Source organism: Gastrolobium bilobum, unplaced genomic scaffold (genome assembly GCF_033153095.1).
Source record: "Gastrolobium bilobum isolate Gb01-03AN ecotype WA unplaced genomic scaffold, APGP_CSIRO_Gbil_v1 utg4009, whole genome shotgun sequence".
Lineage (NCBI taxonomy): Eukaryota > Viridiplantae > Streptophyta > Magnoliopsida > Fabales > Fabaceae > Gastrolobium > Gastrolobium bilobum.
In genome coordinates, this window is record NW_026898414.1 from 24,466 (window position 1) to 39,356 (window position 14,891).

General features: G+C 34.9%; 1 protein-coding gene across 3 annotated transcripts; it reads right to left on the reverse strand.

Moving 5' to 3' along the window:
* Positions 1-8,011: 8,011 nt before the first annotated feature.
* Positions 8,012-14,398, reverse strand: LOC133316048 (nibrin homolog). 3 transcript variants are annotated; one of them, XM_061517744.1, is made up of 14 exons: positions 14,290-14,398; positions 14,093-14,146; positions 13,457-13,705; positions 13,158-13,265; positions 12,442-12,572; positions 11,648-11,694; positions 11,404-11,512; positions 11,042-11,128; positions 10,432-10,603; positions 9,530-9,999; positions 9,255-9,316; positions 9,025-9,127; positions 8,864-8,916; positions 8,012-8,361 (listed from the first exon to the last, which is right to left on the reverse strand). In XM_061517744.1, the coding sequence occupies exons 1-13, from the start codon at positions 14,324-14,326 to the stop codon at positions 8,866-8,868; spliced, it is 1,680 nt and encodes a 559-aa protein (XP_061373728.1). In that variant the 5' UTR covers positions 14,327-14,398; the 3' UTR covers positions 8,012-8,361; positions 8,864-8,865. The 3 variants fall into 3 exon arrangements, with proteins under 3 accessions (XP_061373728.1, XP_061373729.1, XP_061373730.1); XM_061517745.1 differs by having other exon boundaries at positions 8,014-8,361; positions 13,183-13,265; positions 13,441-13,705; XM_061517746.1 differs by lacking the exons at positions 14,093-14,146; positions 14,290-14,398 and having other exon boundaries at positions 8,014-8,361; positions 13,441-13,624.
* Positions 14,399-14,891: the final 493 nt, after the last annotated feature.

Below are 14,891 nucleotides of genomic sequence, written 5' to 3' on the forward strand. Positions count from 1 at the left end.
ACTCTTGTACAATGTTAACGGCCTAAATGTATTCATGATTCTTTGGTTCCATCTTAATCCCAGTTTCTCATATATCCACTTGAGTAGTCCTAGCTATCTTTAACATTATCATTGCAATTTTCCAATCACTTATCCATTATCACCTTTGTTCCATATGCTTTGTCCTTAGTGATTTTGTATGAGCTATCTCCTAAACATAGATAATTAACTCTTAATGTCTTTTCACACTTTAAACCTCATTTTGACCATCAAAGCCATCAATTTCCCTAAATGGTTTGTTTTTTCTTTGCTTTCAAGCAAACACATAGTTGGATGTCACTAGATTTACAAAATTGTATTCAAGTCTCATGGTTCCATTAAGTGATATAAAGCTCATTTGGTAGCCAATAGGTGTACTCAACAAGATGGGTGAACTTCATTGATACTTTTTCCAAAGTTGTCAAGTTAGTCACAGTTAAAACTCTACTTGTCATTGCATCCTTTAAAGGTTGAATCTTCCATCAATTGGATGTAAATAATGCCTTTCTAAAAGGCAATTTATTTGAAAAGGTTTACATGGACTCACCTCTCGTCAATAAGGTTCAGGGGGAGGCTCTTGGTGACGATGGCAGACCTGTGTGTCGTCTATGCTTTTCATGGCCTTGGACAAACATCAACACAATGACATTCAAAAAAAATTGCTACATTTTTAAGGCATGACTTTCGTCAGTCCAAGTTAGACTATTCCCTTTTCACAAAAGGTTATGGATCATTCTTTGCTACCTTCTAGTGTACGTGCATTACATAATTCTTAGAGGTCCATCATCTAAAATAATTGAATCCTTTTAAAATAATTCATTCACCATCGGTTCAAGTTTAAGAATTTTGGTCACTTGAAGTATTTATTACGTATTGAAATTGTTAAGAGCTACAGAGGCATTGTGTTCCAAAAGTTACTACTCCCTCTAATTAGCATAAGACGTGGGATTTCTTGCTTGCAAACAAGTTATTGTTCCCATGGAGCATAAATACCAACTCAATGGTATTGATGGCAAGCCTTTATCTAATTATTCATAATTTCGCATATTAGTTGGAAGGATATTATTATACCTAACACTCTCTAACCAGATATAACCTTTGATGTCCACAAATTGAGTCAAATCATGTCTCAGCCTAGAATCCCATACTTGCAAGCAGTTCACTGCACTTTCTTAGATATCTTAAAAGTATACTTGGCCAAGGACTATTGTTACCTTCATCTTTTTCTTTATAGTTGACAACCTTCACTGGTGCAGATTGGGTATCATGTTTAGATGCAACAAAATTTGTTATTGGAATCTGTGTTTTTCTTGGGGACTCTATCTTGAAAATCTAAGAAACAACAAACATCTTAAATTTTGTAGCTGAAGCTGAATACGGAGTGATGACTGCTATTCAGCAGAACTTTGTTTAATGTTGTAACTTTTGCAGGACCTTGCTATTTGCTGTTCGTTTTCAACGTTAATGTTTTGCGACAACCAAATGACAATCCACAATGCTTATAATCTAACTTTCCACGAACTTACTAAACACATTGAAATCAACTACCATTTTCTTAATGATCAAGTTGATGTTTATTCTTTTTTAATATCATTTGGCTAATATATTCACGAAGCCATTACTATATTCATCATTATTTCCTTTGCTATTCAAGATAGTTGTGCTTGATACATGATAAGCATATACCACAAAATACTATAACCAATCATTATTATGTTATTAGTTAACGGTTATAGTTAGTTAACTCTTCCTATTATTTTCTTGTTCATCTGCTATAAATATAGAGCAGTGTGTACTCTCTTTAATTAATCAATATACGAAGTATTATTCAGTTACATGCTTTCCTTTCTATCTTTCTGTTAGAACTCTCGTTTGAGAGTTTCTTGCTTCCTGAGTCTGATACCTTTCATGGTATCAGAGCACCACAAGATCCATGACCTCTCCGCGATCAGACACACCTTCTTCCGTGAGCAATGCCAACACGTCAACAACGAAAATCATCATGAAATCCTTTTCACAACCCATTGCAGATAAACTAGATGAAGAAAGCTTTCTCCCATGGCAACAACTTGCCCTTGCAACCATCCATGGTCATGATCTTCGGGATCATCTTGATAAAGAAAAGGTTCCACCTCAGTATCAGACACCAGAAGATCAAGATCTTTAGATCACAAATGCTGCATATACTCAATGGCATCAACAAGACAATCTTCTCGTCTCATGGCTTCTTTCTTCGATGAACATGTCCTTCAAGAACAGAATGGTTGGCTGCACTCATGCCTATGAGATATGGATCAAACTTCAGGTATATTTCGCCTCTCGTACTTAAGCCAAAATCAAGCAACTCAAGAATTTATTAAAGAACACCAAGAAAAAAGGTCCAGCTTCCGAATATCTACTCCAAATCAAGAAGAAAATTGATTCTTTAGGAGCTGTTGGTTCACCTCTTACTGATAATGAATACAACGAAGCAATTCTTGATGGACTGGGAGAAGAATATGCTCCCCTCATTACATCTGCAATGTCCAGATCTCCTCCATTCTCGGTTATTGAATTAGAAGCCTTTCTATTGGCACAAGAAGACATGCTTGATCGTTTCAAGAAAACTGAACTCCCTTCCATTCAAGCCAATTTTAGTCAAAGAAACCCATCACAAGACCCTGCAGCCACTTTCAATCAACTAAATCAGACATCAGAACCTGCTGGTAATCGTAACTTTGGTGTTCGAAGAGGCAGAAGCAACAGAAATTTCAGAGGCGACAGATATTCAAACTCCTCTTGGAATCAAAATCGACTTCAATGTCAAATATGTGGCAGAAATGGCCATCCTGCGTCAAGATGCTTTTATCGCTATGATTCTTTTCAACAAAACACACCTACAGTTAATTCAAATCAGAGAACACCACCACCACCACCATCCACCTTTCACAATCCAACAACTTACTTAGCTGGTCCTACATCTCTTGTTGATACTTCTTGGTATCCTGATTCTGGCACAACCCATCACCTCACCAATGACATTAGTAATCTCACCACGTGCTCTGAATACAATGGATCCGATAAGGTACATGTTGGTAATGGAGCAGGTATGTCTATTCAACACTTTGGTAACTCAACTTTATGCACCTCTAATTCATCTACAGTTTTTAAACTCAAGAATTTACTGCATGTTCCTCACATTACCAAAAATCTGATTAGTTTTTCCCAATTTGCCAAGGACAATGATGTTTATTTTGAATTCTATCCTAATCGTTGTCTTGTCAAATCTCAGGTTACCAAGGAAATTGTTCTCAAGGGCAACCTTAAAGATGGTCTCTATCAATTCACCAATTCTCATGTGAATTCACACCCTATATCACTAACATCTCCTACTGCACTTTATTCTAAACTTGCTTCTTTTGATGTTTGGCATAAACGTCTAGGACATGCAGCTCCACCTATTGTTAAAACTGTATTGAAACATTATAATCTTCCTTTTAATATGAATAAACGATCCTCTGCTTCATCAGTTTGTGAAGCCTGTTGTCTAGGCAAAATTCACCAATTACCACACTTTGATTCAAATACTCAATATACTTCTCCTTTTGAATTGGTTCTGATTGATGTTTGGGGTCCTGCACCCATTCCTGAAAATTCAGGATCCTTTTATTATGTGTTGTTTGTTGATACCTTTACTCGCTTTAGTTATCTTTATTTTCTGCGCCACAAATCTCAGGTTTATCAGACCTTTATCCAGTACAAAACAACAATTGAAAATCTCACTGGTTTCAAGATTAAATCTGTGCAAACAGACAATGCCAAGGAACTCACTTCATCTCAATTTAACCATTTCCTCAACCTCCATGGCATTACTCACAAACTCACCTGCCCCTATTCCCATCAACAAAATGGCAAAGTGGAAAGAAAACATCGCCACATTACAGAAGTTGGTCTAGCTCTCTTAGCCAATGCCAAATTACCTTTATCTTACTGGGAAGAAGCTTTTATAACAACCATCTATCTTACAAATAGGTTACCAACCCCTGTTCTTCATTTTAAATCTCCCTTTGAGCTTTTATATCACAACACACCCGATTACAGCTTTAAGAAGATATTTGGATGTGCTTGCTTTCCCCTACTTAGACCATATAACAGACATAAACTTGATTTTCGATCCACCAAATGTCTTTTCTTGGGATATGCAGTTGATCACAAGGGATACAAATGCCTTGCTCCAAATGGTAAAGTCTATATCTCTAGAGATGTTTTATTTGATGAACTTAATTTTCCATACTCTGAATTATTTCCTACATCCTCTCATGTCTCTCAATCAACTGATATTTCTCACATTCCTTACATTCCCTTGTTACATCAGCACATTCCTGCACATATTCCCCAATCCCCTCATTTATCTGTTACTACTAACATTTCTCCCAGTGTTTCAACTATAAACTCCCCCCACTTCCAGCATTTCCAGAGCAATCAACATCACCATCAACATCTCCTGATCATACCACTGCAGTTGATCCTTCACGTCCTATGCAAACTCGAGCCAAATCAGGGATCTTCAAACCAAAATCATTTGCAACTACAACCATTGCTTTCGATCCACATTTACTACATTATGAACCTCAGAATGTCTCTCAAGCACTCAAATTTCCTCATTGGAAACAAGCTATGCAGGAAGAATATACAGCCCTCATCAACAATGGTACCTGGACTCTTGTCCCTCCCACCTCTTCCATTTAACCTATCGACTGCAAGTGGATATTCAGGATCAAGAGACATTCAGATGACAGCATTCACAGATATAAAGCACGATTAGTTGCAAAGGGTTTTCAACAAAGAGAAGGATTCGACTTTAGTGAGGTGTTTAGTCCGGTTGTCAAACCTTCTACTGTCAGACTCATTCTCTCTATTGCTCTCACCAACAAGTGGATCATCCGTCAGTTTGACTTTAATAATGCTTTTCTCTGTGGATCACTTCAGGAAGATGTCTATATGCATCAACCTACAGGCTTTCCTAGTGATCATCCACTCTTTATCTGCAAATTAAACAAAGCCATCTATGGCCTTCGACAAGCACCTCGAGCATGGTTTCAGACTCTCAACCTCACCCTTAAAAAACATGGATTCCACAACACAAAATCTGATGCATCTCTCTACACCAGATTCACTCCAACATCTACTATTACATACTCGTGTATCTTGATGATATCTTGATCACAGGAAATAATCCAACTGAAATCTCATCCCTCATCTCTCAACTCAATAGCCAATTCTCCCTAAGAGACTTAGGAAGCTTGAACTACTTCCTTGGCCTCGAGGCAATCTATACATCACCCACCACTTTACACCTTACTCAAACCAAATACATCACTGATCTATTAACCAAAACCAATATGCTATCAGCTAAACCCATGCCTACCCCTATGATTGCTCACCAGAAACTGTCTCTCGAGGGTGATGTTGCCTTCTCTGATCCCACTCTCTATAGATCTATCGTCGGTGGCATCCAATATGCAACCATTACCAGACCTGACCTCTCCTATGCTGTCAATAAGGTCAGTCAATTCATGCACAACCCACTTGAAATTCATAGGAAGGCAGTGAAGAGGATCCTTCGATACCTAGCTGGCACTCTCACCCATGGCTTAGTTTTTCATCCTTCCACTGATTCCAGACTCATAGCATTCTGTGACTCTGATTGGGGATCAGACATTGATGATCGCAAGTCCACCAGTGGTTTCTGTGTCTACTATGGCAGCAACGTAATTTCCTGGACCAATAAGAAACAACATGTTGTTTCCCGCTCCAACACAGAAGCTGAGTTTCGCAGCCTAGCAGCCACCTTAGCTGAACTGATCTGGCTTCAATCTCTTCTCTCAGAACTTCGAATTCCTTGTCCCACTCTTCCAACCATGTTTTGTGACAATGCAAGTGCAGTCCAACTGGCAGCCAATCCCATACTTCACAATAGAACCAAACACTTTGAGTTGGATCTTTATTTTGTTCGTGACAGAGTTCTCCAACGTCAAGTCTTTGTTCAACATCTTCCAGGCACTGAACAAGTTGCAGACATACTCACCAAACCTATCTCTGCTCCTAACTTTACCAGATTTCGCTACAAACTCAGGGTTGATGCTTCACCGCTGAGTTTGCGGGGGGCTGATAAGCATATACCACAAAATACTGTAACCAATCATTATTCTGTTATTAGTTAACAGTTATAGTTAGTTAACTCTTCCTATTATTTTCTTGTCCATCTGCTATAAATATAGAGCAATGTGTACTCTCTTTAATTAATCAATATACAAAGTATTATTGAGTTACATGCTTTCCTTTCTATCTTTCTGTTAGAACTCTCATTTGAGAGTTTCTTGCTTCCTTGGTCTGATACCTTTCAATACACACTTCAACTTGGGGGAGTTTTGTAATTAGTCACTAGTTAGTTTGTAACTAATTTAGTTAGAATGATTAATTAATTTGTTACTTTCTAACTATTTTGAAGTGTGTACTTGGTATATTGTCTAACAATAATTGAAGTTAATTTCATTTTTCTCACTTGTCTATGTATGAAATGCTTGAAGCTAGTACCCTTAGCCGTCGTTGAAGAAGTCTGAAAATATAACTAATTCACATTATCTTATCTTAACTCTTAATTATTTTCAGACTTCTTCAACGACGGCTAAGGGTGCAGCGTGATATTTTGGCAAAATTTACTGTTAGTGTGACAGTCTGATAAATTTTTTTGCCAAGTATGACAAAATGATCACTCTTCCTATGAATTCACTGTATAATATGAATTATTTATGGCTAAACTTAAAGGGAAAAAATAATAAATCTTGAGATAGAGATGCATAGAGGTCCGCAAAACTGAATCTGGGGTTAAGATAAATAATTTGTTGCTCTCTGCTAACATAAGAATGTGTCCTAATGTTATTGGTTGTAGTACAATCTCTAAATTCTTCACATTTTCTCATTAAAAAATTCTTACATGTTGCTGGAGGAATAATTCTTTCTCGATGCATGGTGCGGAGTGATATGACAATAGCACATATTAAAAATAAAAATACCTACTAAGTTGAAGAAAACGTGATTTTAGTAAATTACGAACGTTCAAAGTTAAATTGATAAAAACAAAATTACAATAGTTGTCAGGGCTGATTTCTAAAGAAGGTTCTCAATTCATATTTGCAGTAAATCACGGATGCTTGATTCTTGACTTTAAGCATCGGTAGATTTTACTCATTAAAATGCCATTAATTCTTGAATTTGAATGGAAAGATAGACTTTGAAAGTGAAATGGAAGCGGTAACTCTTGATATGATTGTTTGTGGAGTCTCCGAGATCTTTATAAAGGCTTAAATTGCATTAAGCCTGCCTGAAGTAGAAACGGAAAGGGGCAAATCACACTAAAAATACAATTCTTTATCTATTTCATTTTATTAATATAAGATTATAATAATATTAAACTTTATTAAGCTTAGTTTTAATATAATGATTAAGGTTTCTTTACTAAGTTAATTACTCGGCCTCAAATCTTTTTCATTAGTTGGATTAATGGATCATCACATTTAAAATGGTAAGAGAATGCATGTAAGGTGTTAATAAAATATAATGCTCAAGGTCAGACTACTACTTCCAGTTGACTAAGTTTAATATTCACTTTTAAACTCGAAGCAAACTACTCTGAATTAGGTGAAACGGTCCCCTTGACATGTGTCTTAATAGTTTTTTGACAAATAATAGAAATAGTAATCTCACATTATTTATTTATGGGGAATACTTTTCTCCTTTAAAAGGAGAGAAGAGTTGTCTCCTACTGAGACAAAAAAGTGGGACCAACAATTTAAAAAAAAATAAAAACAAAAATAAAAGCTTGACACGGAAGTCGATGTATGTGTAGGAATGAAATGTTGTCTCATGTGAAAGGAGAAAAGCATTTCTCTTTATTTATTTATTTATATTTTCGTTTAACTAGGATGCAATTCTTCTCATCTCTCCTCTCCTATTGAACTCGCACAAAAAGAGCAGAAAAGATGCAACAACAGGCTCTGTCCGCGACATAGAAAGAGAATAAATATTATTTATGGTAGAAATGTGATTTATATCAACACTTAAGCACCAGAAACCAACATGTCGAAAACTCAGCAATATCTAGTATCTACCATCCAAGAGAAAGACATGTTTATCTCAGTCAACCTGAAATATGAGAGCTCTTTGTTTACTTCATACGCTAACAAGGGAAACCAGATAGATCCTTCAAGCGCCTTCTCACAGATAACAGGAAGAGTGTCACCATATAAGGCCAATAACTTCCTTTCATTCTCAATCAAAACACAAACAGGTGAAAAACTTAACCTGCAATTGGGACACATACCAAATTACGGAGTAGGTTCAAAGTTCGTATCTTTGGAGAAAGCACTCTGATATAGCATATTACCATGTCCACTTTCACATGAATTTTTTTGCAAAATATAACATGACATTATCATTCTCTATTTTATACACTATGTATGCGTACATATAAGTATTTCACATTCTATTTCTTGGATAAGGCATAGAAGCAACACAGTTAGTATGTTAAACCAAAGTAGATAAATGGCCTAACTTAAAATAGTGCCACCAAGCTATCTTTTAGGATTAAACTCGGTATGTAAAATATCTCTCTTCTTTGCTCTGCATAAGCATAATGACAATAGGTTGTACTTTCTGGTATTTATCACATCAGTCATTTGTCATGTTACTCATGAAAACATTATTTTGACAATTTTGAAGTACAAGAAGATTTGCACTAATTTAAAGTTTCATCAATATTTTAAAGTTGTAAGAAATAAAAAAAATATTGAAAAAAGAGGTTTACCTTCATGAAATAAGAATACCACGAAGAGAACCAGCTCCAACTCGCTTTCTTGCCTGCAGCGGAACATGTAATAAGGTAGATACTAAATAAGTCAGGCTTAAATACGGACCTGGACTCTCTCTCTCTCTCTCTTTTTAGGGGTGGGTGGGTATTAGACTCACCTTCTCATTATTAAATAGGTCTTCTGCTGCAGCTTCCGTTTGCTTTCGCCTTTTCTCCTCCTTCACAGACTCAGCCATCTCATCATTCCCATAGTCAGAGTCTCTGGGGTAGAAAACAAATGAGATATAACATAACCTATTACTAGGAGAAAAGGAATGAAGTAAACTGGAAAAGCTAGCCAGATTTTGTTTGAAATAACATCACCAATCAGATTCAATATTATTCTTACTTGTATGGATATTTTGCAAATGGAACAAGATTGTCGAAACTATTACCAGATTGAGTTTGTGCCTGCAATTCCATTTCAAAGAAAACTGAACTAGTCATATACGTTAACATTCAATAATTGACTTTGCATGAAGCAATAAGGTTTGGTCGAATATAAAAGTCAGACAAGCCCCAATATAATTTGAACTAGATAACCAAAATATTTTTGTTTTAAATTTTCAACCACAACAAATGATAAGCTCATTAAGAGCAAGAGATATGGTATCAAAACTACACCTTTCTAAAGCGTTTGAAATCTGGAATACTGATATTTGGTGCAGTAGTTGTGTTCGTAAGTACGTTAATATCTCGAACAACTAAATTTTGGCTGTAAACAATATCTGAATTTCCACTTTCATAATCATCAACCTTGTCTTTCCTTACTTTGATACCACCACTACCATCCTCGAAATTGGTAGTAGCATGTGTATCCAATCTGGCAGAAGCACCATCCAAGCATGTTTCTGTTTTTGCACGTTTTATGTCATGCAATCTGGTAGAAACGTCATCTGAGGATGCCTCCATTTTCTCATGTTTACTCTTATTCAAAGTGCCAGAATCATCATCTAATTCTTCTGTTTTGGTGTATTTTACATTATTGCCATTGGAGAATGCCTCACTTGCATGAGCTGATGTGGCTGTTTCAACTTCGGTATCTGAATCTGCTACAACTGTCTCGTCCGTAGAGCATGAAGATGAAACTAGTACTGCAACGATACATACAGCTTGTTAAAAGAATAAAAATTACCTTTAATTGACCAACCATTCTCCCCTTTTCCTCAATTTCATCCCCATTAGGTGCAATTACAAAGCCTCAAACAACATTTTACACTCAGCAGCAAACAAAGGTGTGAACATTGGAAGAAAAACAACCCTAATTTTGAAATATTTATTGACAGTTGATCTCCTGTTACCTACTTTAATAGATAGCTAATACAAAGGGAAATCTGTCAAATGGCAAGTTTTATTTTATTTTATTTTTTAACGGGGGTGGAAAGCAAAGAATTTTGTACACACATGAACAGGTTCAACCAGATATACAAAATGCAGGTAACGATTTAGGTTTTTCATTTATGGGGAGAAAAACATAAAGGTTTGGACAGTGCAAATCAATTTCTTGAGATATTAAGAATACTTACCACATGGTGATTTCAATACAGACAGATCTAACTGTCCACTCAAAGCAGCAAATATTACATCCAATTCATTCACTCTAAGCAAGGAACTTAATTTATTGAAGCGATCAGAATTGCAAGCTTGTTCTCCTGGGATGACTAAAACCAGACGATTATCATCTTCATAATCTGAACCCTACAAGAAATAAATGAGGTTACCATACTGAAGTACCTAACTTTCAAGCAAGAGATAATAATCGGCCTGCTAATATGCCTAATGTCTAAAGAATATCAGAAATCAGATTAGTCAACCAAAAACTGAAGTCTTTAGTTATTCGATGATGAATTGATGACTATATTTCTGACTCAGGTTAATGCTAGAAAGGGAAAGAAGGCTGAAGAACAAAAGATTGCATTTGATGAGAAATCTTAAAAATTACAAAGGATAAGACATAGGCTATTACTGAATATTTGATTTCAAATGCATGTTTATAGCACATAAAATAGCATGGATATAAACATAAATGTTATAAGCATATAAAATAGTCAATCACCTTATGTCAATTGCAAAGTTCAGTATGTACCTTGTAATCAACAGAATTAATAAATAGAAAGAAAGAAACGAAATACATACTTGGCTATTTAAACAAAATTCTTCAAAGGAAACAGTTTTTGCACCAGCCACTTCCAATAAAGACTTTAGCTGATCCGTGAATTTATGCTGTAAGCAGGGAAAAGAATACGTTAAATATATTATCAAGATGAGCTATGCTCCAAAAGTATCAAAATGTTTTCATCTTATACATTCGGAAACTCATGCATGTTTGTTCCTGCATATTTACATGTGAGCATTCAAACAAAATTTCCAAGAATAAAATAAAGGAAACCTAACAGCATATTCTTTAACAATGGAAAACTGAATAACATCGAAACATGCTATTAATTATAATACTAAAGTTCAGTTTCAGAGTATAGAAGACTTTCAAAAACAAATACCAAATGCAGAGATTCCAACAAAAAAGTGTATCCTTTCAAGCAGTTTTCACGAGTTTTAGGGTCAGCAACTTTGATAGATGCTCCTTCCACAGACACTGTTGGAATATATCTGCTTGTACAGGAGGAAAGGATAGAAAAGAAAAAGAAGACAAGGAAAGCTTCTCTTTAGTTAGCCTAACCAGAGTCAGGGTCATGGAATATAAAGCAGGCTCAACCAAAATTCCAAAGTTAGAGCAATACTTACGAATGACAGCTAGGAATTTCAGTGCCAATGTTCTTCTCTGCAAAAATCTATACAGGGAACAAGCAGTCACAACATAATTTTCAACACAGGCAGAATAGTTCTCTACTAAATCCTTCAATTAACTCTCATACTTATAGACTCTAAATTAGACAATATGTTTATCTTGATGAGCTGTTATCGTAAAAGAAATTTATCCCTTTTAATATAAGCAACAATTAGCATTGTCTTTAGTCAGAACTGAGAATACAAATTCTGGCATACAATTCAAGATCTACGAAGCTAGTAAATAAAGAATAATCAGTGAATATATAACATGTCCTAGACTCAGTGCATGACTCTATTATCTAAAAAAAAAAAATGAGATCATGAAACTTTTATTTATAGTACAGGGTCCACAAGCTACATGAAAAATTATAATTATGCTTGTAAAATCTGAATTGATGCTTAGCAAATTATTCCCACAATTTGGGAAGGTAACACAGATCTAAATATATTATTGCTGTGTATAAATTGTATTAGATGCTTTTAGCTGTATATCTATATACATCAACTCTCCTTTTACATAACCCATTCTACTGCAGAAAAATGCTATGTCCGTCTTAAAACATTTTATTTAAGATGCATCAAATAATAAAAAAAATCAACCACAAAATATGAGTGTGAAAGCAACTAACTTTCATGTCATCAAACTATGAATCAAAGTATGATTAATCACTTGACTGTAACAAATAATTAGTATAATGAATAGTTGAAAACCCAAAATAATCAATACATAACACTGAATGCTTCTATACCTCAAGCCAAGTTTTGAGAACACAAGATTTTTTTGCCACAACAGCATCAACAAGGTCCTTCTTCAATGGCATGAATTGATCCACCAATACGTGTGTGCACTCTTCACCTAAGGTATGAGTAACACCGGCACCTAAATTGAAAGTATATGTTGGTCATTATTCACGTCAAGACAAGAGTCTAATGCTTCATCAAGCAAAACGACATTTCCTGTTCAATGTGAAAAGCACAATAACGGTATATTAATATGCCATAATTTGAGTGCCCTAGGATTTTTTGAATAGATTGCGTCTAATATAGCCCATGTAGCAAGATAAGCTGAGTGGCCTAGGACTTTTTTGAACATGCCGTAATTTCAATTTACATAACAAAAACTAATTACAGTGTCATTGTCGAAGCTATGCAAACTCTACTTCCTTACTAACAAATTTATTAGTTTCTCACCATTATTATTCATATTTGTTGAAACTAACAAAATTCAAGCATTCGATAATATCAAAACTTCACCACTACCATGGGATAAAGCAAGTTAGTAATGGCCTTTCAAAACCTATGATCTCTGATCACACTGCAGACACTGCTTCTGGAACAAATCTTTGGTAGTTAAGTGCTTTTTTCTTTACTAATTTTAAGGAAATGCAATATCATGTGCAAGTAACTGCATATGTTAAAGCAATCTGACAGCATATGTAGTCATGAATTATAGGAATTGAAGAACCTTTACAAGTATTTTCCCCACTGACCAATTGATGAAATTTTCTCTTCAAGAGATTGATCCACTTTATCCGAGGAACAGATGAAAAAAATGAGGGGGACATGGCAAAACCTGTCAGAATAAATTTAAAAAGCACAAAAGTGGAAGAGAGACAAATGTCATGAAACTGCATCAACCTATATAAACCTAGACCTAGAAAAGCTCTGCAACAACATTCTCTAAAAATTAAAAGTAAGAAGCATAAAAGAGGGAATAGAAAACCATATTGAAAAGATTGTTAACATACTTGTAGTTAGCATTACCAGTACCAAAAGAAACAAGGTCACCATCCTCTAATGCTGTTTCTTTGTTTGGTAGCTCATGCACTTTGTTCTTGGGTCCAACATTCTTGCTAATAAATGTTCCATACTTGGAGCAATCTCTAATCTGTATACTGGGTGCCAAATGAGAATGTTCATTTGGTAGAGGGTTTAACATGTTCATTGCATTAACAACAATTTCAGCATGAACCCGAGAAACCCCTTTATCTTTAGTGATGATCACATCACAACCTGTAAGCAGATAGTAAAATGTTCTTATAAATTATCATAATGAAATCCAGAAAACCAATAACCAGTAATTTTGTGCTTAACTGCTTAGAGCTTAAGCTCTTGTGCTGAATCAAGCTTTGACACAAAGCATTCTTACCCAATTTTTACATTTTCAGTTTCACTCTATCAAAGGTAAGGCAATATCCAAACCCATAGTAGCAGATACATAATCTTATTTATTTTGATATAAGAAAATAAGCGTAAAGTGTTAGTAATGAAAATCAATCAAGCACTTTAGCTGCAGTGTGTAGATAACTATTCAATCACGAAACAGCATGCACAAATTTGTGCACAACATAAGCCTTCCAAGTTGGCGAAAAAAATAGTAGGAACCATAAATTACACTACCTTTTCGACCAACTCTGTAAATTCCACTTTTGAAAATGTAGTAATTATCTTCACCTGTCATACAAATTTTAAAATAAAAATTAATACAAAAATTATTGGCACAACAAGAGTATGATAATAGACAGAGTCACAGAACTATAGCACTACAAAAGCCCAAAAATGAATTGAAATAAAAAAGCTGTATTCAATATTGGTACCTGAAAGAGGATCGATGGGGAAGATTCCCCACACCATGATTCTTCTTCGTGGTAACTCTGAAGCTGCACCCTGCACTTGCTGACAAGGTCGAAGACAAAGAATTAAGACATAGGGTCAACCAAGTTCAAAAGATGAAACGACATATTTCTATATCAAACGACTGCCGACTGGTATATTCTCGTATTTAATTATGTGTGCTAATTATAATTTGACTTTAATATATGAGAAATTATAAATAACCCCGAGGTTTTATACTTTGTGTAAAAATTACTCTTCCGATAAACAAAACCTAAGAATGTGTTTGGGAATTTAGAGTGGAAGATAAAGAAGGGAATCCAAAGAAGAGGAAGATGAAAAAAAGGAAGAAAAATAAAAGATATTTTCTTCTCCTTATTTAAGAGTTAAAAAGATGATAAAAATATTTACCAAAAAAGATGATAAAATATAATTATTATATTTTACATATAAAATTAAATTTAAAATTTTAAAAATATATTTATATAATTTTCACATTTAAAAAGTGATTCAACGTCTAAAAAATTATTGGTATTTGTATTATTCATTCACGGATTACTGTTCAGTTCACGCACAGTATTATTGT